At 29.2% G+C, this 22,305-nt stretch overlaps 2 protein-coding genes across 2 annotated transcripts; one reads left to right on the forward strand and one right to left on the reverse strand.

The window, feature by feature from the left end:
• Window positions 1–2,750: 2,750 nt before the first annotated feature.
• On the forward strand, window positions 2,751–4,213 carry LOC105254058 (glutathione S-transferase 1-1; the record flags this gene model as incomplete). The annotated part of the gene is made up of 5 exons (XM_020028346.2): window positions 2,751–3,062; window positions 3,194–3,252; window positions 3,322–3,463; window positions 3,529–3,696; window positions 3,977–4,213. Coding segments are annotated over exons 1-5 (738 nt in total), but the record flags the coding sequence as incomplete, so codon positions are not given.
• Window positions 4,214–4,663: 450 nt separating this feature from the next.
• LOC105254057 lies at window positions 4,664–22,108 on the reverse strand. The gene is made up of 13 exons (XM_025412279.1): window positions 21,819–22,108; window positions 21,342–21,594; window positions 21,074–21,177; window positions 20,556–20,885; window positions 20,095–20,367; window positions 19,971–20,025; window positions 17,068–17,294; window positions 16,465–16,717; window positions 16,266–16,366; window positions 14,943–15,272; window positions 14,255–14,530; window positions 13,555–13,653; window positions 4,664–4,828 (listed from the first exon to the last, which is right to left on the reverse strand). Exons 1-13 carry the CDS (start codon window positions 22,014–22,016, stop codon window positions 4,805–4,807), a joined length of 2,523 nt encoding a protein of 840 aa, XP_025268064.1. The 5' UTR covers window positions 22,017–22,108; the 3' UTR covers window positions 4,664–4,804.
• Between the last annotated feature and the right edge of the window lie 197 nt (window positions 22,109–22,305).

Genomic DNA, 22,305 nt, shown 5'->3' on the forward strand with positions numbered 1-22,305 from the left:
TATTTCTTTATATATAAATCATATCTCTCCTTCGCCTGCATATCAAGTATAACTAAAATTACAAAAAAATAATACATAAAATATTTTATAATTTTAATATTTTTTGTGAGAAATTATGAAATATTTCGTAAAGTATTTACTTTCACTGTGTAAAGTTAAGAAAGAGGGAAAGAAGGAGAAGATTATTATAATGCGAGAGTGAAATGTAAACGAGACTTTTTCTACAAAAACTTAATAATGAAAGAAAAATATATATGAAAGTTTGTTAAATTTCCGTTTTCCAATATGTTCGCTTTCATGATCATGACATAGCCATCACCGATGTGAGAGTTTTTATGTAACTTGAATGAAGAAAGAAAGAAAGAAAGAAAGAAAGAAAACACTCTGCGAATTATTTGCACGCAAACGCCTTATCGCTTCATTCATGTCAAACTTGTAGTTGTCCAGAACCTCTTTATAAGTGGCTTAAATAAATAATCACAAAGTAATAAATCAGAAAGTGCTCTAGTATAGTTCGTCTATTCTTTCAGTGCTCACTCGTGTACATCATCACGCCGAATGAAGACGACATTATTATGTAATATAATTAACAAAAAACGACATCTAGTATATCTTGATGTTTTCGATATGTTTTCGATGCTGATTTAATTTTATCCATAAAAGATTACAGTAATATAGTACAATAATACGATTGCAATAATATACAATAATAGAGTAAAAAAATTCAAAAAAAATCATAAAATATTCAAAAATGCAAATTATACCATTTGAAAATTGCGCCGAAATTTTACATAAATTGCGAATACAATTTGAGACCAATGTTTCTCCTACTATGCAAGTATTGAAATGAGTACAAAAATTCAAAAAGAATCATGAAACATTCAAAAATGCAAATTATGCCATTTGAAAACCAGAAATTAAGAAGATATCAAAGATTAGATACGACTTCTCTTATACGACACATTCACGATGTATCGTAGAAAAATCATATCTAAAATTAATCTTAATGATTACTGGTTTTCAAATGGCATAATTTGCATTTTTGAATGTTTCATGATTCTTTTTGAATTTTTGTACTCATTTGAATACTTGCGTAGTAGGAGAAACATTGGTCTCAAACTGTATTCGCAATCTATGTAAAATTTCGGCGCCAGATATATTTTTGTTCGTTAAAAACTTTATGATTATCTATTGTGACATAGATGAATGTACTAGTTGCTCGCACATCGTGCTGTTACTGACTGGAGAGCCATATAGTTCTCCTTGAGATACGTTGTCAGAAACACTTACGTTCTCTCGTTAATGCAGCCATTTTAGCCTAAGTTAATACTTCGCCGTTTTACGAAAAGTCTCATTTATATTTGAACTACCCTTATATATTACATATAATAAGAAAATATTATATATATATATATATATATATATATATATATATATACATATATCTTTTACAAAGGTAAAGTTATAAATTCTTACCTCTTTGAGTAGGTCACTTAACAATGGGAAAACTTTTAGCATAGTTTGAGGGGTCTTCCTTTGGAGAATCTTGACCAAGCTCGCCTTTGTTATGAACAAAAAGTCTCTGCAGCAAGTGACCAAACCAAAAGCTTCCTCTCTCCTTGAAATCCTGTTAATAGGTAAATTCTACGTTATCGATCGGTGCAGAATTATGTTAAAAGTGCAAAATCTCAAAAGTTTAATTAAGTATCAATTAATAATTAATGTAATTACTTTGATAAAGATTAAATTTCTTTCTACTATATAATTCACTTTATTCTGTAATTCATTTATGTATTTTATAGCGATATTTTTTATAGAAATATATATTTATGTGCAAAATTTTATTTATATGTAGAAATTGAAGATGAAAGTATTGTTTGTGCAATTTTCTCATTAAGCATCTTGAGAAGTAAACACAAATTTTTATTAAAATAAAGTAGAATATGTAAATTAACTTAAAAACAGCGTATAATAGTAACGCTTAATTTTTTCTCAAGACTTGTAAAATTTGTATCTGCAGTTATATACATAATTATCTTTTTTAAATATGATTTCTAGAATTGAATATGAATATAAATATATATATCCGATGGAGTTGAGTTTTGTATAAAACTGGAAAATAAAATTTTTAAGTTGGAAGATTTTTCTGCACTGCGTCTTTTATAAGAACAATTTTCAAGTATATTTACATTAATGAGTCTTTCGAGAGAACTGTGAATTTATGCGCGATTTATCATTCATAATCTTATTATAGAAGACTTAATTGTCTTCAGATTTAATGTTCATATGACTTCATTCTTAAAGCAATATTTAAGTAATAATTATGATATAAAAACTCTCATTCAGTTTCGTATTTCATCGGTAATAACAGCAATACAGAAGTTGTAGAAGATATGTAAAAATTTCTTCCTTCTTTTAACACTTCATTGATTTATGCAACAAATGCAATATATAAAAAATATAATGCCGTTATATTATATGCTATTACATTTCTTAAAATTTATTTTTAGTATTTTTAAAATTACATAGATTACATAGATATATTAGAATTACATAGGTATAATAAAAAATAAATATATATATATATGTATCAAATATTTGCTTCGATTATAGTTTATATCTTTTAGATATAAAAAATATATAAAAAGCTATCTATCCATCTATTTCTAAGCCCAAAGGTCATGTCGTTTATACTGTCCATAATACAGAAACGTGTGTCCGTATATCGATTGATGAGAAACTCGCAACTTTATACAGTTCAGTCTTGTACGAACCCGGAATCGCATATGTATTCGTTTTCTCAAAACGAATATTTTACTTGTGGCATAATTTAAAATTGACAACAAGGTGACTTGTAAGCGTGTTTTACTAGCATAAGTAAAAGAACTTATATATCCATAAATAACAAATTGAATAGCTTAAGGCCAAATATGTCTGTGCAACTGTATTATTTACCTCCGAGTCCACCATGCCGAGCCGTATTGCTCACGGCAGAAGCGATTGGGCTCGAGATGGAACTGATAATGCTGAACCCGCATGCTGGGGATCCGGAATATGAGCAGGTAAAAATATAAAACCTGATAAAACTCTGGATATTGGAGATCAATAGATACAATATATCTAAAGTAGAAAACTCTGAAAAATGTCATGTTAATTAATTAATACATGAAAAGCACAATTTCTTTTCTTCCAGTTAAATCCACAAAGGACAATTCCTTTTTTAGTCGATGACGATCTCAAGATATCAGAGAGGTTTGTAGAAATATTCAAATGATATCGACGCATCTCTCTTGCATTTTATTCATTAAGGCATAATTTTAGTCGAGCTATCATGACTTATTTGGTTGAGCAGTACGGCGAGAATGATACATTATATCCGCAAAATCCAGAGGCACGTGCTCTAATAGATCAACGATTATACTTTGATCTTGGCACGCTTTACGCAAGCGTGTTCAATTATTATGTATGTAATATATTTAATTATTTTTAAATAGAATGACCGCAATCTCATGACAATTTTTGTCACAGATGCCCGTGTTAAAAAAGCAGATCGAGACGCACGATCCGATGGAATATGAGAATATGACACAGGCTTTCCATATTCTAGATAAATTTCTCGAAGGACACGATTACGTAGCTGGAGATAACTTGACCATTGCTGATCTTTCTTTGGTCTCATCTGTTACCACAGCAGAGGTAATATTCGTTGAATATTATGCAAAGTCAACAATCAGTTATTTTTAAAATAAACTATAATATGATAAACCATTATATTCATTTTTTTGTATAGCATTTTTCTTTGATGAAATTTTTTTAATAGATTATATATATACATGTGTATGTATATTGTTTTATGCATTGTATCCCTTTCACTAATTTTACTGATATTCAAATCTAATTGTTACTTGTCAATACAAAATCATATCTAAGATTTATCTTCAAAATGTTCAAAAACTCAGTCAATTTATTATATCAGGCTTTCGGATTTCACTTGGAAGATTATGAAAATGTTACTAATTGGTTGGAAAAAGTACAAACATTTGCACCTGGATACGAAAAGGCTAACGGCGAACCATGTGAAATGTTCAAGAAATTTGTAGAAGACTTACGAGGTGAAGAAAAAGGAGAAGAAGAAGAAGAAAAAGACGAAGAAAAAGGAGAAGAAGAAGAAGAAAAAGACGAAGAAAAAGGAGAAGAAGAAGAAGAAAAAGATGAAGACAAAGGAGAAGAAGAAGAAGAAAAGGAAGAAGGAGAAGAAGAAAATGAATAATACAGCATATTAAATATAATTATTTCTAATTGTTTGCGAATACAAAATAGTGAAAGAAACGTTTGCATAGCACTTTAAAGTGATGCTATTAATTAAATTTCAATTATACAGTAATATTACACAGTAATTGCAGAGAAAAAATAATCTATTATAAAAAAACTCTTTATATATTTAAGCTTGTATCTGAAATAATCATATAATTTTTTTAATCATTTTTTTTCAAATCTCTGTGTATTCTAGATTCTTTATAAATACAACATAACATATTAATAAAAGTAAATAAAAGCGATGCTTATAAGCACAAAATGAGAAATTAAATTATTATTATAATGATGATAAGTTTTTTAATAGACATTAACAAATTAATGTAAAAATGATATTTATTTTGTCATTTTCGAATTTTTCACTATAACAATATCATAAATCCTGTCAAATTCTCATCTGTTGAAAACTTGGAACGAAGACGTGAATAGTTACCGACTAATGGCTTACTTTTAAATTCGTACTCATTGTCAATGTATGGTATTTCATCTCTTATATCATACGTCGAAAAGTAATCTATTGAAAATCACAAGAGTTAATATTAAAAAATTTGAATTCTTCTTTATGAAATAACTCGTTATTTCATGTAATTATTTACATAATTTCTTCGATAATTTTTTATTTATTATAGAGAGAAAAATGAGAGACGTCATGATCCGTTTTTAGATGATACCTGAAAGTGATACGCTCTCTGTGGACATAAAATTTCTGGTTGTATTCCATGCTATGTGTATGAAATGTCGGTAACGCGAGTGTATAAACAAAGAGAAGACTGACAGGTGTCATGGCCTGCTTTCCAGGTGATCCTTGAAAGCGATACTTCCTCTATAGACATTGAAAACGTAGACATGAACTACAAAGCCAATGTCCATGAATGTTCTCAGAGGGTAATATATAATGTGCATAATTTCTGATTTTATTCCGTACTATGTGCACGAAATGCCGGTAGCATCAGTGCTGTATAACAAGACACTTATGTGTGTAAATTGATAGTAAATACATTATTCAATCGCGAAAGATACTGTAATATTCAAAGATAAAATATTTTTCTATGTTCAGTGTCATATTTATATCTTTTTATTTACAAAACACAAAATGCCTGCTGTGGGATAAAAACATTTTTAACAGTATTTCTATAAATCTTTTTAATTAGCAGCTAAACTGATGTTTGATATTTATCAATCATTTTTTTAATTATTTAAAAATTTAATTATTAATACATGTATAGAATTTGTCAAATTAATCACTGATTTTTTTGAAGTTTTTTATAATTAAGACTCGAAAAATATAGACGTTGCAAAATATTTTAATAATTTTTAACTTTTCCTTTATATAAAATATAAAGAATTCATATGTTCCACTTTAATATAGCTAACATTATTTTTATATATTTTTATTATAATTTTCATACCAACAAAATATTTTTATGCTTAATATAATATTTTTATGCATAATATTTTATGCTAAATACATATTATAAAATATATGACAAAATATAATATAAATTTAATATAAAATATAATTCGAAATTTAATACAAAATAATTTATCACATGGAATAAGTTATTACACGAAAATGTCCAAAATATACGTATAATATAAAATTTACTAAAAATTTTTATATAGTCCAGACGAGACTGATCAGTAAAGATTAATTACGCGACATTTATTATTAATAATAGATATGTAATAATAGAATTTAATAAGTTTTATATAACGTAAATAATCGTGATCAAAAGAATCATTAATAAAATTATTGATCGTTTCTTCGATTGTAAAAAAGAAAGTATTTGCATTACTGGCGCATTTTGTATAGATTTTCAAAGGAAATATTCAAAATGAAAAGATAGAATAAACTTTGAAATCAATAATTAAATTACTAAATAAGTCGCGATTTAAAATTCGCGAAAAAACGCGACGAATAAATAAATCGACATTAATCGGAATATTCGCTTGCGAGATACGCATAATTTTTATAATATGATAATCGAAACTATCAATAGATTCGCGTGCGATATAATTATTATCACACAAATGATGACAGACGAAGATATTTTGGCTAACATTTATGATTCGTTTTGTTTATGAACATAAAATTCACTGTCCGATTTATTTGCAATTAATACGCGACTTTATATGAATTTCACGATTGAGAATAAAATACTGAATTATAAGATAAATCGCGATTCAAAATTCCCGAAAAAACGCGGGGAATAAATAAGTCGATAATATGCGGAATATCTGATCGCGATACATATATTTTTTATAATAATAATCGAAGCTCTCAATAGACACGTGCGCGATATAATTATTATCACGTAAATTATAGACAATCGAAAATATTTTGACAAACACTTGACATTTTGAGGTCTGTAATGTTTGTGAATATGCAATTCGTCGACCGATTTACTTGCAAATTTTTATAAGATAAATCGCGATTTGAAATTCGCGATGAAACGGGACGAATAAATAAATCGATAATATTCAGAATATTCAATTGCAGATACGCGAGTGACATACCGGATAATCTAATAAAAAGAGGAGCGATCTTAAAAATGGAGAACAATTAACATCTTGTTTCTACATCAGATTTCGCAAGATCAATCTGCGAAGTAAAGTTAAGTGATCCATTGAACGTCGGGAACTTCACTGCAGGAGGGAACGAATCCTAGATCTTCCGGACTATTCCCGAGCAATGATTTCAGTAATAAATCAACGAAATTGATATGTTCATCAGAAAACATGTTCTTCCATGATTAAGAAATATATTCCTTTAGTGAAAATTAAATGGATCTTTTTTTATTGAAATACAATCAAAATATATTTGGATTAAATATATAAATAAATATATAATCATATAATTAAAAAAACTATATAATTTAAAATACTTGTATATACTTTAATATATTATATTCCATGTATATATATGTTAAAGTACGTAAAATATTTCGATGACGAACCTTTTTAAAGTAAATTAACTTATGATAAACGTCATGAAAATGTATCGCAACGATAAATCTTTATCGAATCGCAATCATTAATTACTGCGAATAAAAATTGAAAAAGGGAATATAAAAGGGGATAAAGAAATTAATTTTATTATGATCTTTCAATTATTGCTTATTATAATAATTTCTCTAACGATACTTATTGGAATTAAATAAATTTCGACCAATGCTTTAAATTTTCTTAGGCCCGTTTCTACCAACGCCGCTTAACTTTAATCTTAGCTTAACACACTCTTTAACACACTCCTTTTAACTGTTAGAAAGAGACAAAGAATGAATTAAGCTAAGATTAAAGTTAAGCGGCGTTGGTAGAAATGGGCAATCACTCATAGAATATTTCAACGACGTTTTATGACTTACGATCACAGTAACCTTGAACAATAAAGTAATGACGTTTCATATATTATCAAATTCTCTCTCTACATAGTCAACCTTGACGATATAAACAGTACCACGTAATGTAATGTTTTTGACTTACGATCATTCGCTCAGTGGTTCTCGAGCAGTGAGGTAGTGATGTGAGACGTTCCATATATTATCAAATTCTTTCTCTAACAATTATTTTGAACATTGCTTTATATAATATATTTTCTCTTATCTTTTATATTTTTATTTATCGTTTATATTTGCGAATTAAAATTTATATAGTATATTATAAAATTAATTATATATTATATTATATATAAAATTATGTATAATATAATATAACTCTCCCATGGGGTACACCTTGTCGCGGTGGGAGAGCTTAGTACTTGGAAGGTGCCTTGAGGTTTATCTTAAATTTTTCAATTTAGGATAAATCTTAAGATGCCTGAATGGGAAGCTAAGTACTCTTTCGCGTCGTCGATGCCGTCAACGTGTCGCGGATGGCAAGCGTTTCGTCAACGCGTCGCGTTTTCGCGTTGTAATATTCTCGCGTCGTCGCGTTTTCGCGGAACTTTTGGACTTTTTCATATAAAATCCCAATTTCATTTATTGTCACGAGTCTCTACTTCCGATGCCAATTAACTGGGATATTCGAGTTTGCACACGTTGCTCTGCAACGTATACTCTTGCTTCGTGCTTCGTCAAGTAATTCGGCTCGAATTAGTTAGAACTCGATCGATTGCTCGGAATGATCGTCAATGGGTCCCTTCTCTTTGCTCGTCTATAGCCACACGCACTGCGTGTGTTAACCCTGTCGAGGAGTCGAGTGGATTCCCCTAGACATGATTTTCGCTCGGTAAAAGGGGTTGCCTATTATGCCTCCCCATTTTCTAAATTGCTAAATGTAAGCATGTAAAAAATGTGGGTATCCTCTTCTTTTGCCATCTATCAGCCTGGTGTAGCATATAGCAACCACGGGAGGCATAATATGTCCGCGCGGAGCACCTGAAATCGTGCTTAGCGGATCCAGGTTCGATACGAGATAGGATAATTATGCGCAAAAAAGAGTTGGTGAACTTCATTTTCCTCTATTTCCGTCAATCGTTTCGTCTTCTTTCCGGTTTGGGCTTAATTCTTGCTTCTTGTTGTATCATTGCATTCCCGACCTTGATTGACTCGAAGTGGATTCTCGTAAGTGAAATGGGATTTTCGCTCGTACCGAAACTGGGAGTGCCGTTAAAGTTATATACATATTAAGTATATACATCGCGCGATCAAATATAAAATTTCTAATCGCATCGAAAGTGCGGGAGTGCCGTTCAGTAAAATAACGAAAATAGCGATATAAAAATATCGCTCGCGAGTGCGGGAGTGTCGTTAAAAGTATCGTGCGTCAACAACGTGAGAGGAGGAGGAGGCCTGGGAGAGGCATCTTGCATCGGCGGAGCAACCTGATGGTGAATATCTATTATTTATATAAAAGAAGTAGTTAAAATCGATCAACACTGACAATATTTATTGAGGTAAAAAATCACAATCACGACATTTCGACCATAGGTTTTGGGAGTCTTTCTCTGTGTGTTCATGAAGACAGTGACATGATAATTTTGACGAAGTGATTTCTTTTTTCTCACGATAGAACTGTTAATTTAATTACTTTCACTCGAAAAGGACCAAAACCTATGGTCGAAACGTCCTGATTGTGATTTTTTACCTCAATAAATATTGCCAATGTTGATCGATTTTAACTACTTCTTTTATTTATGTATTTACTGGCGATCTTCAAGAAAATTTGAATCTATTATTTATATATTAATTGTTATAAATCGTTAATTTGTTATAAACGAACAATAATTCGATCTTATTATTTAAATGAATTAAAGAGAAAGATTTTTATAAAAGTCAAATATAAAATTTTCTATTTAAAAAACAGTTCCAAAAATGTATAAAAGTTTTCCATACGTGTTTATCTGCTTATTATTTTACACATCAGATATAAAATTCCGCGCGATAAAAATTTTTTTAAATATTAATTGCATTTTGTGAGCATTATTATAAATGAATTTTATATTTGTATGTTACAGACAACTAGCTTCGATAACAACTCCGCTGTTGCGCATCAGTGCCGGTGAGTGAAAAAACTTTTATTTAACTTTAAGGTAACGGATTCGTAAAAATTGCAGACGTAGATGTAGATGTAGATTGTAGATTGTAGATAAATCCGTTACCTTAAAATGGATGAGCTAGGATGGATTAAATTAAATTAAATAAATTAAATTAAATAATTAAATTAAATTAAATTAAATAATTTTAATAAGTTCTTTCGAACTTATGCTTTGCATCTATTGCGAAAATTTATTAAAATTTTAATTAAAAAAGAAGAAATCAAAAAAAGATTTTTTTCTAAAGACTTTGTCTAATTTATTAAATAAAGGACACGCATTAACAATTATCAATTTTATCAACTTTTGATGCTAATTTATTCTTATAATACGCACTTATCTTCTAATTGCTCATCCATCGTAGAATTTGTTTATAGATATTGTTTTTAAACTTTACTTTAACTTAATATAAAGCCAAATGATTAATTAATTAAATAATTTGTAATATGATAAGTACACACATTAATTTTATATTTTATTAGAAAATATAATTTATAGAAATTTGTAGTAATTTGGCTTTATTTCAGTTAAAATAAAGTTATATTCAATATTTAATGAACGATCGTGAAATCGAACGATCGTTACTAAATGAGCGTAAATCAGGATCAACAGGCCAGGATCAATGAAAGATAGGTTTAACTGGCCTGAAGAGTACAGTTAGAATACGCGGTTAGGGCACGCAGTTAGGGCAAGTGACTAAGATATATACGTGATTACGCAAGGTGATGATTAGAGATAGGTTCCTCAAATGTCGAATAATTTTAGTTAAAACTAAAATTTAACTATAATGATAGGTATGCTTTCCATTAGCTTTATTTATTTATGAATTCCATATAGCACGGGACTGAATATTCTTAAAATATATTATTAAATTATGATTGCGAAAATACTATGTTTTTTCCGCGTTCTCTTCGCGTCCTTATACAAGATTATCATTTTAACAGAATAATTTTATTGCTGTCCCTCTCGTCAGATAATATTCTTAAATATTACTAATTTAAATATAAAGAAATGTCGAATAAGAGAGTGAAAATTCGATGTGATAAGTCAGCGATTAAATATTAGCTTCGTAAAATTTAACGATCACCTTCGATATTATAGAATCACGAGTTAATTATTATGAATTTAATAATTTGTTTTTTCAGTTATACTTGTATTTATGAATTTTTTTCGTAAATATTCATAAATAAAAAAAATTTTTTTTTAAATTTTTTCGGAAAATATTCATAAATAAATTAATCAATTACCGTTGCGAAAACACCGTGTTTTTCTCGCGTTTTTTTCGCGTTTTTTTCGCGTTTTTAGACAAGATTGTCGTTTTAATAAAAGAATTATCATTGTTCCTTCCATTAAATAAACGTTAATGAAAGTTGCGTGGTTTATACCGTCGAGGAGTCGAAACGATTTTCATCATGGAGAATTATTTCTCACCGGTTCTTGTGAGATCTATTTGCGACGTCTAGTGCTTCGGTGCTCTGTTAAAAATTGGGAATTTTTATTGTAAGATTGGAATTAATCCCAGATTTTCCTAACAATTTCCGAAAGCAATGATTTCGGAAGTAATTCAACGACGATATGCTTCTTTACGTCGAATTAATTTAAATAATATATATTTAGATGGGATAAATATGTCCTTTTTTTCATTAAAAATGTTCTATCATTATTAGGATTGGCATTATTATTGTTTATATAATGCCAAAAAATTTAATAGTAGATTAATACATGCACAAATTAACGTATCCAAAATATTTTTATAATTGTTGTTAATAAGATATATTATATATACAGGATAATTAATAAGATATATTATATATACACGAAATTATACAGGAATGTTACATAAAATGTGCGAATACTTAAAAATTTAGAGACATATCCCTATATTAGTAAGATATTGATTAAAAGAAAAAAAATTATTAGTTTAAACGTCATAAGAATAAGAATCTAAAGAAATTAATCCAGAATTAATTATTTAAAATTATTTCATTTATTTTATTTTGCACACTATTCGATTTGAAATTTTTTAAATCTTGCCGATATCAGGTTCGATTCGTCTCGCACGCGCGAACGGTACCCCAAATTATTGTGTTCGCACATTTAACACAAACTCCAATAATGTGCATGTATTTTATTATTTATAAATATAATCGTTCGTAATCACGTTTCAATAACAAAGGTTATATCCATTTAATTTTCAATAAAGAAATATATTTCTTAGTAATGGTAGAACATATTTTCTGACGTGCATATCAATTTCGTGAATTTATTACTGAAATCATTGCTCGGGAATAGTCCGGAAGATCTAGGATTCGTTCCCTCCTGCAGTGAAGTTCCCGACGTTCAATGGATCACTTAACTTTACTTCGCAGATTGATCTTGCGAAATCTGATGTAGAAACAAGATGTTAATTGTTCTCCATTTTTAAGATCGCTCCTCTTTTTATCAGATTATCCGGTATGTCACTCGCGTATCTGCAATTGAATATTCTGAATATTATCGATTTATTTATTCGTCCCGTTTCATCGCGAATTTCAAATCGCGATTTATCTTATAAAAATTTGCAAGTAAATCGGTCGACGAATTGCATATTCACAAACAGTACAGACCTCAAAATGTCAAGTGTTTGTCGAAATATTTTCGATTTTCTATAATTTATGTAATAATAATTATATCGCGCACGTATCTATTGAGAGCATCGATTATTATATTATAAAAATTATACGTATCGCGATCAAATATTCCGCATTTCCTTAAGTAAATTTATCAAATTACATGCCATCGCCACTATCACGTCGTGATTTTATCACAACGACTACTGTTAAAAATAAAATGTATAAAATAGTCTAATTTATTTCTAAATATTAAATATTATAAATATTAATAGTTATATGTTGTGTAAAATTTAATTATAAAAGAATCTTTTTAATATATTCTAAAAGGAATGAAGAACTTCCATCAACGTAGCAAAAACGAAATTATAAACAAATATATTTAACTTTTTTACTATTGTTTAATTAGTAAACTATACGCGATCTTCGCGATGATAATTATTCATGAAGTAGGCATAGTGAGATAATCAATTATTATCGCGGAAAAGAAATAACAATTTAAGAGTATCGATGTAATATTTTTAAGAGACAATTAATTTATAACTTAAGAAAAAATATATATATGTCGAGGTACGTAAAATATTTCCTCAACAAATTTTCGTAACATTAATATGAATATCAGTTGCAGCTATTGATAGAGCCATTCATGCCGGACAGATCCAAAGGATTAGACTAAAAGAGATACACAAAAATTATACATATTTTATCAATATTTTTGAACAAATTGAAGGCGGAAGAAATAATAATAGTAATCATCTTTTAAGAATACTTAAGAATAAATGATTTTAGAACATATTCCGATAAACATCACAAGAAGAAAAAAGAGCGACGAGTCCTTATGATCTTGAAAATGAGACAGCTCATTTTTCTCTCTACGTATATTCGTCATTATTTTCATAAATTATTTTATTATTGTTGCTCAATTTTGAAAAATAATTTTGTCATTTTTTAAAAATTTGTCTACACACTATACAAACATATTGATTCACAATAGTTATATGCAAAATCACTACTCTAAAAAATACGTAATTTATGCAAATTTGAAATAAAAGAAAAATTATCGTTATAAAGAAATCCCTCGTATAATTACTAACTTACCGATACGAGAATATATCTAACAACGCACAAAAAGTGCTTTCTTGATTTTAAAATTTGTTTAATCATGTACACCATATGGACCAAATGTAATGATGATATCTGGATATATTTTTTTTTAATTTGATGCTAGTAATTTCTTCTATAATTTTAAATTTTAAATCTATATATTTTCTTCGCTCATTTGTCGTAACAATGTAAAATACGACATTGCAGTGCTTAATATCTGTTGCATATATAATTAATAATTAATAATTAATTTTATATTATCGCATATAACTTAAGCGAAAATCAAAGCAAGAATAAATGTAAATATATTAAACATCTTTATATGTATTGAATCTTGTAGAAAATTTATTATAATATTCTTTCAATTTTTAAGAAAATAATGCAAAAAATATCTAAGCAGCAGTATAAAAAATATAAAATATTGGTTAAATAATTGATAAAATATATAAAATTTGCATATAATGCAATATTACATGACATAACTATTTGTTAATTTGTTAGCATATAAAATAATTTAATCATATCTCATAATCATTTTTGATGGATTATTTTACAATCAGGCAAAGGAATAAAGTGTGATTTATATAATATTCTATTTATATTGAAAAAAGAGAGATTGTGTGGCGTTACTTAATATTTACAATAAATAAACTTCTTATCCTGAAAAAAAGGAAGTTCATCCTACAGCACTTACCCCAGTAAAAGTGTCCAAAGACATAACCGCGAAACTTCCAGCAGTTAATGTACACGGTCGACGTGCTCTAATCATGATTATAATTAACCCTTTCCTCACTGCGTTTCCTGGGCCATTGTTAGGTAAAAGATACCACTTGGAGTTATAAGCAGCATCGGAGATGGCTGTACTTTGCACAATTATATCATTACACGTCCATGTATAAATAAGTAATTGGATAAGACCGCCCACAAAGTGGAAGGCAAAAATACATTTTCTGATGGCTACTTCCGCCGCCTGCGAAAAAAGTGTTTGTAAATATTTTAAAAGAATAAAATACTTTTAATAAAAGAAAACTTTCCATATTATTTTGCTTTCAATTCTAGCAGTCTTGATAAGATGCATTTAACTGTTAATAAATAGAGATGCTTTCCACTTGCTATACATCTTGGAATCATTTTAGAAATTATTAAATACGTCTATTCTTAGATACATTATAATTGTGAGATTTTTAGATTTATGAATTATAAGAGAGAAACAAATTAATAAAAATTGAAAAGACATTAAATCTTAATGTAAAATGCAAAATAAATATTTATTTAATATTTCGCGAAAACACGTTGCTGTATAAATATAATAGAATTAATTGTAAAATATACAACGAGTTATGAGGCAAAAAAAGAATTAATTGTAACATTTGAAATCTTACGAGAAGTTGGAATCCACCAAAACAGATGACTATACTGGAGAGCAATAATTGTCCTAGTAATATAACGGTGAACACACGTTGCATGTTATACACGTAATTTATGAGGGTGTGATGCTGTTGCACACATTCTTGCATATTTCTAAATGTTAACGTCGCGATATCCGTTTCAGACAGATGTTTCTGATCAATCACGTTATTGATGCAATCCTCGGTGATTGTTTCCACTTTATGAGCCAAAATTTTCAATTGCGCGGCCGTATGGATATTGAATGTGCTTATGAAATTATCAAAGCAGCAAGTACATATACCCGAATGTATCGTCGAAAGTGACTGCAACATGACAGTTAATGGGATTCTAATATAATTGAGAAAGTGCTCATTTGTAAACTATCAAAATTTGACATTTACATGTAAATTGACATTTGCATAGTTGAATATATTTAATTAATATTTACATCTTCGTTATATATAATATTGATATGATTATTATAATTAATTATAAATATTATGGGAATTAATGTGTGTACATTTACATATAATATTTATAAGAACTTTTGCTTAAAGAATTATTGCCATTATATATGTATTTATAGTGTATACATATATGTATGGATTGTATCGGATATTATAATACGCAGAAAAGAAATGAAAATTATTCCTTCGATACAAATACAAGTCAAAAATATGGAATAAAATCTTTTCATACAAAACTTCATTTTTGAGAAAATAAATTTTAAAAATCTTTCAAATGTATATTTATGCATTTATCTGACAACGAGAATCGGCTCAACAGATTTTGTCACACACAATTATTTTTATTCACTTCATACTTGTAAACAAACAATTTACGTTTCTTGAATTCATTTAACAATTACTTTAGTTCCGACAAAAAGGATAACATTTGCAGCAATTTTTAATTTAATGAAATAAATGCATTATTAAAACTTGTATCGTTTGATTTATACTAGGTCATGATATTATATATAAATAGAAATAGAAATAGTTGTGTAGATTTGACTTATCAGTCAAATCCGCTGCCTCGATTAATTTTCAAAATCGATTTTATTATAAATGAGCAAATAACAAAGGTATAAATATTTGAAATAATTACGTCAGTTATCATTATAAAAATTAATATGTCAAATAAAAAGATAAATTAAATTAAATTTTTTCTTAAAGAACATTTAAAATGAGAGAAAACTCCGAAAATTAAATTTTACAAATATAAAGAATTCGATTCAGTTTTATATATTTTGTGAAATAAATACAATATATGTATAACATATTATATAAAATAAATTGAAAAAATTTATACACTGTTACCTGTATAACATAAGTAATTTCGTAATACGGTGAATGATATGGAAAATCGATCCACAATTTGAATGGTAAAATCTTCTCTGTCTTATTTAGTCCTTGATGATCTATAAAAAAAAGAAATCTCCTTTGCTGTATAGCATCGCTTTATATGAGAATTTGAAAGATAACGTCAATGCGGCATAAGCGAAAACCGTAACTATACCGAAAAAAGGTGCGCAGATGTAATTAAATGTCGCGATGTAAACGATCAACGTAAAAGTATAGACCATAATCATTCCTAATTTGTCGTACCCTTCCAGAATTCGGGTATCAACTTCGTTGTAAGTGACATTCCAAAAGTTCTTCTCAGCGAAACGGATCAAATCCATTATCATATCGTGATAGAACATGAAGCTTCCCAACTTCACTAGTATCATTACTAGCAGCAACGTTGTACATAAATTGGACGTGACAGCCTATGAGTAATAAAATTGCCGAGACTTAATTATAAATAGATGTATGTTGCTTCTATATTAATGTTCTGACAGTGCGTATGCATATAAATGAACAAACGTTTAAAGCATTATAATTAAGGAACTTAAAAATAAATCTCGACAAAAGCGAGACAGTTTACGCAAATTACATCATGTGTCAAGAGAAGTGAAATTGATTAAATATATGTAACGAAAGATTTAAAATAACTATCGAATAAATGAAATAAAAATAAAATTAGATATAAAAACAAGTAAAACAATTTACATATAATTAATTTTTGCTTCTATCTATCTAGGAAAAAAATACGAAAAACGATCGCTGTGTTACTTACATAAAAATCGCCTATACAATGATAGAGATCGACGCCCTCGACGAGAATGGCAAAGATAATCTGCCAGACAGCATAGCCAAATGCAATGCGCAAGAGCAGCTGTTCCCGCGGTGTCTTGACGTGCCAGAGGCCTACCATTTTCATGAAGACCCGTGTAATACTCACCGATCGGTATTCTTTACCTTGTGTCATGCCGAAACTCGTGATTTTCTTACACCGGTGCGACCCTAAGTACATCCGAATAACCTAGCTACATCCCGGTAAATGGAAGCCCATTATTCTACAGACAGAAAAATTGGTGCGCGCTTATCTCGTACTATGAGATAAGTAGCACTATAAGATGCATGTGATTATAGCCTGTTATTGTTTCCCGTGATTGCTAAGACAATCAATAGGTGATGTGTGTGATGTCGGTCTTTGCTTAACAATGCACAGTTTACTTCCTTCAGTTGTTTCCGCTTCAGTAACTAGACTACGAGTTATCGAGATCTATCATAAACTGAATATCTATTTGCAATTGTTGCTGTGTAAAAATATAGCAAAGGTAATTATACTTTTAATAATGTTTACTGATTAATTATTGTTTGATAAACAATTTTTCGCGTAATTTTGGCATATGTCGTAATACCGTGATGTAGACAAGGAATAGGAAGATTATTGAAACAACATTTGAATTTTCTATTAACTAAAGGGAAGCCTGCAAAAATTTTTATTTTGTCAATCATTTACAAAAAATATAATTATATCTTTTTAGTTTGCATGTCAATATATAAAACATTTTTGTATTTTTTTTTCTTTTTGTTTTCTCTCGCCCTCTCATATAATAAAAATTATATAAATCTTCATATATATTTTGATATCGCTAGTCAAATAAAGGGATCAAAAAAGTGTAGTCGACCAAACTAGCCCTTCTGGCTAGTTTGGTCGACTACACTTTTTTGATCCCTTCATATATATGTATAATATTAATAATAAATAAATAATATTAATAATATTAAATAATATTAATTTAAATAGGAAATCTTTTTACATACTTATGTATATATATCCAAATTGTAAAAAATTCCTAATATTTAATGATTTAGTATTATCTCTTACATCGACAAATGTTTCAAAAAAATATTATGAAACAAAAAATTCAATTTAATCCAGATTATTTTTCAGATATATTTTTGTTTTATTTTCCCAATTATTTTTCATATAATGCTATTTTACTTTTTATGTAATTTAACCATTTGCAATGCCTTTTTTGCAATTAATTTGAAAAAATTAGTAACACAAACTTTGATACAAAAATTATTCGTTATTAACATTTATTTAATTTATAATTGAATAAAATAGCACATTTTATATAGCATTTTGTATATCATTTCATTGTCTAAATAATTTCGTAAGAGATTTGAAAATTTAAGCAGCGAATTTGAATGATAAAACCTTGTCTATTTTGTTCCTTCATCGATTTTCTATCTACAAAATATGTAAAAGATTTCTTTTGATGCAGTACAGCATCGCTTTACGTGGGTGTTTGAAAGCCAATATGGCGTAGGAGGAAACGATAGTTATATTGAAGAAAGGTGCGAAAATGTAATTGAATGTTTGCAACGTGAATAATGGAATGTAAATGTATAGGTCATAGTCCTCCCACGTAGTTTATTGTATTTTTTCAAAAATCAAATACCTATTTTGGTCGTAAATAATATTTCAAAAATTTCTTTCAATAAAATGAATCAAATCTATTATTGCATCACACTAGAACACAAAATTATTTAACTTTCGTCTTTTATTCATCAAAATTAAATAAGAAATGCTAAATAATAGTCTCCTTCTATCTCTCTCGCTTTCCCGCACGCATAAATACATACATACATATGCTTTCATTTCGAGGTAAATGGTAAAATACAGAAATAAATACAAAAATAAATTGTGCGTTTTATCAAAATAAATTAAAAAATTCTTGTTTCTATCAAGAAAGAATGTACGATTTTTGCGAACATTAATGTTATTTGTATGCAATATGGTTTTCAACGAGAATAATGAAGCCCGTTCAAAGCAAATGCGACGCGCAAGAGCAGCCATTCCTTCAGAACCTCGATGTTTACTATAAAAGTCGATTCAATTTTTTTTTATAAAGATCCTTATAACACTTACTGATCGCTACTTCTTACCTCATGTGTCAAATCTCGTAATTTTCTCAATGCGTTGCTCCTCAGTCCTAAGTACATTCGAATGACGGAGCTATCCCGACGTAAATGGAAGCCCATTATGTTAACAGGCAGGAAAATTGACGCCAGCTTACCACGTGCTAGTGACAAGCTACCATCATAATGCGTCTCCCTTGCCGAAGCGATCAATCGATGATGCATATATTAGTTTCGATCTCCTCATTGTTAAGCTTTCTCTCTTTGCCGTCAGTCGAGCCATCGAATCTCATAGCAAATTGGATGTTCACTTACGACGTAAAACAGAACGATAAAGCAGCGATATTTGCATAAAACTCACGTGATTAATTATGATTATATAATAAACAGCTTTTTTATATACATATATGAGTGTACAAGAAACAAACACACTCACATATTCATATGTAAAGGAAAATAAAATTCTTACAGTATATCTTTTGGAAAAAATATCATGCTTTATTTGCCAGAAAAATTAGACAATCCTGTTAGCCAACTGTATAATATACATATGTACATTTTATGTATTGTATAAACATATGTTTTATTGTACAGTTTAAAATTTAAAATAATGCACTAGTCTCCATTATTTCTGATCAAAACTTAAATATTTTGACATAACGTTCGCTATAAGTATTTTTAAACTTTTTCTTACAATTTATTACTTAAATAATAAATAATATAATAATCAAATTTTAAATTTCCTATATTCAAGGCTTATCTGTTATTTTCCGACAAAATTGCGAAGCAGAGTAAAATAAGATACAGCGGTGCTCAACACCTGAAAACAGGATTAGATATGTCAATTATAGATATACGTACCTGTATAATCGCACATTTTTATACTAACCGTCATAAATGTTTCAAGGGATACCGGGAAGAATCCACCAGCAGATATGGAACAAGGACGCATGGATCGCTTCATGATCATCAGAATAGCATTTCTGACACCTTTGTTATCATTGTGGCATAAAACTTGCCAATTGGCATTATATGCCGCGTCTCCTATTGCGCGACTCTCTTCTATCAAATCGTTCGACGTCGCCGTAACCACGAACAGCTGGAAGAAGCATGCTATTGCATGGGCGATAAATATCATGCGTCTGACAATTGTACCTTGGCCCTTTTTCAACAGAGATAGAGATTTATTATTTTTTTTTATTATTTATCTATTATTTTTCTCTGCCCTTTTTTTACAAACACACACACACACTCTCTCTCTCTCTCTTTTCTTTTCTTTCTCTTTCTTTTTCTTTTGCACAATAAGCGTACATATACTTTATATGCTTTATATGCTATTTATATACTTACTAGAAATATTTGCAAACCCGAGACGCAAAGCAAAACGGAGGATACCAGGAGCTGGAAGAGAGTCGTATACATAAAAAGACGTTCCATTGCTTCACTGTACCAGATTAACTTATGATGTATCGTGATGCATTCTATAATTTCTTCGTATACTTCGTATACTTTTCCTTTCTTGTTGAACAATTCTACGGTACCTCCTCGCTCGACTTTCTGTAGAATGGTTTCTATGCGATGCTGAAGTATGTTGAACTGTCCAGCAGTGTGCATGTTTATCAGACCTAAGAGATTATCGAAGCAGCAAAAGCACAGGCCCGAATGAATGAACGCTACGACCTATAAAATTAAATCTGTTTAGAGAAAAAAGAATTGTAAGGCTATGATTTTCGTTCTCTTTAAAATCTAATTAAGGATTACGTACACTCAAATCTACAGTCGCGAATGTCACAAAACGATTTCTAGAAAATTAATTCTGACTCTAATGTCTCTATGCTATAAGCGAGGACATGAATACGTTGGGTTACCTCGAAAAAAAAAATTATTTCAAAATTAGGCGAGACGTTTGTCGGAATTCCGACCCAGATATTACAAATGAGTATTCTCTCGCTTTCGTTTTTCCCCCTATTCTCTATAAAAAAAATGTAACATAGGAGATAAATGAATTCGTTCGCGAAGCGAATACTACGAAGAAAAATAGCTTAATATAGAGAGAACTTAACTTATTGGAACATAAAAGATTTTGTTTTTTTTTAAGTATTTTGTTCTCTATTAAACAATGTAAATTAAAAATACCGACTAAAGGCGCCAGCATATACGTGAAAACTGCTCCTTGAGTGAAGAACGTAAACGTGAACAATAATATTTTTCCTTTTCTGTCGATTTTTTCCAATAGCTTGCTGCCATATGCATCGTACTGAACGTACCAAAAGTTATCTTCCGTATATTTCAGCATTCTCAGCAGTTCTTCTCGATGATATAAAAAGAAGCTTAGTTTCAACAAAATTATGACCACTGGAGTAGCAGTGCAAGCAGTGTACGTAAGAGCCTAACATATAATTTTATTTTTGTTATTAATATCTGGTTCCTGGTACAAAAAAATATATTATTCTATGAAATAAAGTAAAGCATGAAAATTTCTGACATACTAAACAATTGTTTAAATAAAGAAAAAATAAAATGAAAAATTTATTAGATTAAAAGAATTTTTAGAAAAATTTATTTATTTTTTTTTTAGAAAAATTTATTAGATTAAAAGATTTTTTTACTCACGTAAAAATCACCTGTAGTCAAGTACAATTCAGTTGCTTCTATCCATAGAGCTAAAGCAAACGCAAATAACGTATAGACCAAAGTTCCCTTTAATAATAATTTTCCTTTTTTCGTTTCGGCAGGCCAGAAACCGATAGTCTTCATTAAAATTCTCGCCATTCGTATCGACAGATATTTATTCGCGTTTCTCGTCGCCATCGTTCGTCAACCGTCACTTTCACGATTATACTGTATTAACGAGATTCGTATTGCACCCTGCAATAATAGATATAGAGATACGAAATAGCGGGTATACATGCACGGCAATTGTAGCACGATCTTTGATCGAGTTATTTCTCCCCTTCTATTATCTTAACCTATTATCATGCTGTATAGAAGAAAGTAGAAGGAGTGCGTGTTGTGTTATTACAGACCGCGCACCCTTCGCCCTTCTCGCGAAAAAGAATATGCAACGTAAAGATATATTTGATTTAGAATTGCCTGATCG

This window comes from Camponotus floridanus, unplaced genomic scaffold (assembly GCF_003227725.1).
Source record: "Camponotus floridanus strain SB8 unplaced genomic scaffold, Cflo_v7.5 scaffold5, whole genome shotgun sequence".
Lineage (NCBI taxonomy): Eukaryota > Metazoa > Arthropoda > Insecta > Hymenoptera > Formicidae > Camponotus > Camponotus floridanus.

Coding starts and splice junctions, on each gene's coding strand:
- LOC105254057 (XM_025412279.1), bottom strand. CDS start 22,016: ATGGCGACGAGAAACGCGAATAAATATCTGTCGATACGAATGGCGAGA. Junction 20,368..20,555: donor CGGGTTTGCAAATATTTCTA/GTAAGTATATAA, acceptor CTGTTGAAAAAG/GGCCAAGGTACAATTGTCAG. Junction 20,026..20,094: donor CCCTTGAAACATTTATGACG/GTTAGTATAAAA, acceptor TCCTGTTTTCAG/GTGTTGAGCACCGCTGTATC.